The 2748-nt window shown below is 48.0% G+C and overlaps 1 protein-coding gene across 1 annotated transcript in view; it reads right to left on the bottom strand.

Annotated features, from left to right (window-relative positions):
• Nucleotides 1-397: 397 nt before the first annotated feature.
• The window catches only part of EMH_0015820 (uncharacterized protein), a gene marked incomplete at both ends in the record, with an annotated part of 3032 nt that continues 681 nt past the window's right edge, over nt 398-2748 (bottom strand). The window contains 5 exons of the mRNA XM_013500481.1: nt 398-502; nt 1253-1349; nt 1594-1653; nt 2232-2285; nt 2462-2556. Of these exons, the coding sequence (XP_013355935.1) occupies nt 398-502; nt 1253-1349; nt 1594-1653; nt 2232-2285; nt 2462-2556 (411 nt within the window). The remainder of the gene's footprint in view (nt 503-1252; nt 1350-1593; nt 1654-2231; nt 2286-2461; nt 2557-2748) is intronic.

Below are 2748 nucleotides of genomic sequence, written 5' to 3'. Positions count from 1 at the left end.
TGCACAAAGCGCCCCACTTGAAAGATGATGATGAATGCAGACCTCCCCTACCTTGTTCTTGATTTTGTTTGGCTGCAGCGGAGTCAATTTTTGGTTATAAAACTGGAGTTCCTTTCCACGCAGCAGCAGACACCCAGAGAAACACAGACGTGAGGAAATGTTGAATGCACCAAACCCTCCAACCTAGGAAACATTTGCATGAACGGTGCACGCTTGTGGCTTTAAACTGCCCGTAGGCTTTATCTTCAGTCCATATCAGGCACTAAATGTTACAGATGATGTATACATACATACATATATATATATATATATATATATATATATATATATATATATATATATATACACATATATACGACAGAAAGAAATATAAGGAAATACTCCCTTCTGTTCTTGTTTACAGGCATTGGCGAATGCGTTGCTGGTTGCCACTGCCTTCCCGTGGACCGTCTGCTTCTTTTTGGTGAGCTTTTTCCTGCATTTCATCTTCTTTCTCTAGCATCTGAACAGAAACACCTCCGAAAAGCTCAGCTCGACCGCTTCTTCATCGTCCTCCTTTCCCTCCCCTTTAGTGATGTTTGCAGTTTCCGTCTTCGTTCGAGAAAAAGAAGCCGCTGACTGTTCAGTGGTTTCTGTGTTGTTTTTGCTTGAAATGCTTTGCCCACTACAATTGTTGCTTTTTTCTCCGCTTCGCTCTGCTTTTTCTGCAGTACGGCCTGATGCATTTTACCTACCCCAAGGACTCCATTGCCTACGAGCAGTTTCGTTCGGCGCGCAGCGATGGGAAAGACAACGAAAAACAGGGAAAATCGCCGCCAAGTGCAGCTGACAGGGCCAGTCCGCATGCAGCAAACTAAGTTTAAATTCATTTGAAATGTACGTTCAGCCCCTGTATAGGTATCAGGCGGCACGAGAACGTATGTAAGCTCCTGCTGCTTGCTCGCTACGTTAAGCAACAGCAGCAGCAGCGGCAGTTCGTGCTGCTGTTGCTGCTTTCTAAATGCTGCGGTCTGCAGATACGCCAGCTAGCGGCGTTTGTATAGACAAGGCTGCAGGAGGTGAGAGGAAAGTTGTTTGTTTTTTGCCTTTGACTGTTTATCCACTTGAAATACTAATAGCACAAAAAAAGAAGCCAGGTCCTTCTGCAAAGAAACACAGACGAAAACAAAGCACAATCTATGCCGTCAACACACAGACACAAAACAAACAAAACCTGCACAGTGGACTGAGGATCGGGATGGAAATGGCGCACCTGCTTGGTGTTTCTGAACCCTATACTCTCGACCGCGGCGACAAACTTAGACAAAGATTCAATGCGAGAAGTGACCTCGGCTATGATCAAATAGCCGCTGCAGACACAACACAGCAAACACGTTTCTTTCTCCTGGTATGTCGTCACATCCCAAACGGCACTACAGCCGGAGCATGCGGGGTCGAGCGCGAACTGCGGGGCCCCCTGCAGTACACTATGGTAGCTATCGCCCCTACGCGGCTGCAAGCCGGGGCTGCTGCTGCAACCGCAACACCCAGTGTTGAAGGGAAAGCCGCAGATGTTCTGCGATGAATTGAAGTTAACCCTCTTCCCAGCCGTACCTCCTCCTGAGGACTCTGCGTGCCTCCCTCAAGAAGGCCGGCCAGTCCTGACCCATCAGACTCAAACAAAACACCGCAACATCTAAACTGGCGTCAGGAAGCGGCACCTGCACTTCACATATGAACACAGAAAGCAGACAATCACGCACAGGATCCCCACACCAAACTCAGCGAACATAGCTGCGCAGCCACGCAGAAAGGCTTTCGGGCCTACGGTTTCTGGTTTAGGGCTTTTAGGGTTTAGGAACTGTCAGCAAGCATGTCTCCATTGATTCCCAAAAGATGAGAAGCCGTCCAGTTCAACAACTGAAGTCGAAGTGGACATACACTGGAAATGTCGCAAGCCGTGATCCGTTCGTTCGCCGCNAGTTCAACAACTGAAGTCGAAGTGGACATACACTGGAAATGTCGCAAGCCGTGATCCGTTCGTTCGCCGCCACCAAATCAAAAGAATGAAATTTTCTGAGAAGTGCACAACAAAAAGACGAAGTGCGAATTTAGCCCAAACGCATAAATGCTGTGGATCGAACAAAACGTCGAACAGAGCCTCAAAGTTTTCATGAAACTACAGAGAAGCCCTAGAAACAAGAGGAAGAGATATTTATTCTGTCTAAGTATATTCAAGCGTCTTGAATCACCTCTCTGGAAAACGCAAAGCGAGAGCAGCCTCTCCGCAGCCGAAGTCGCCGACTCTGCAAACGAAGCACAGTGAAGCAATACGACGAATGAGAAGAAAAGGAACAGAGCACAGAAAAAGCAAAAACATTGGGAGGGAGAAGTGCTTCTTCGGTTGCCTTTTTCAGTGTCTGTACACCACCGCCGCCACATTTGCAGACAACACAACCCCCCTTAGCCCTCACCAACTCACATCCATTCCTCCGGCCTTTTCGACAACCAAGCCGCAACGTAGTCTAAAGGATTCAACGGCCATCGACGCACTTGCGCCCTGTAGCCTGCATGGTACTGAAAGAGTCACACAGAAAACAGCAGCAGCAGCAGCAGCAGCAGCAGCAAAGCGAATAGGCTTTAGGCTCACAGCCTCCACGTTCCTATGCCGAAGAAGCACGACCGCATACGTTTCTAATTGCAACGGAGTAGTCTGTTGGTGTTCACTTATGAATGGGCTGTGTAATACGGACAATGTCAAACAACTGT

This window comes from Eimeria mitis, genomic scaffold (assembly GCF_000499745.2).
Source record: "Eimeria mitis Houghton genomic scaffold, Emh_scaff545, whole genome shotgun sequence".
In the NCBI taxonomy this organism is placed as follows: Eukaryota; Apicomplexa; class Conoidasida; order Eucoccidiorida; family Eimeriidae; genus Eimeria; species Eimeria mitis.
Note: the sequence above shows the minus strand (reverse complement) of the source record. Positions and strands in the feature narration are given on the sequence as shown.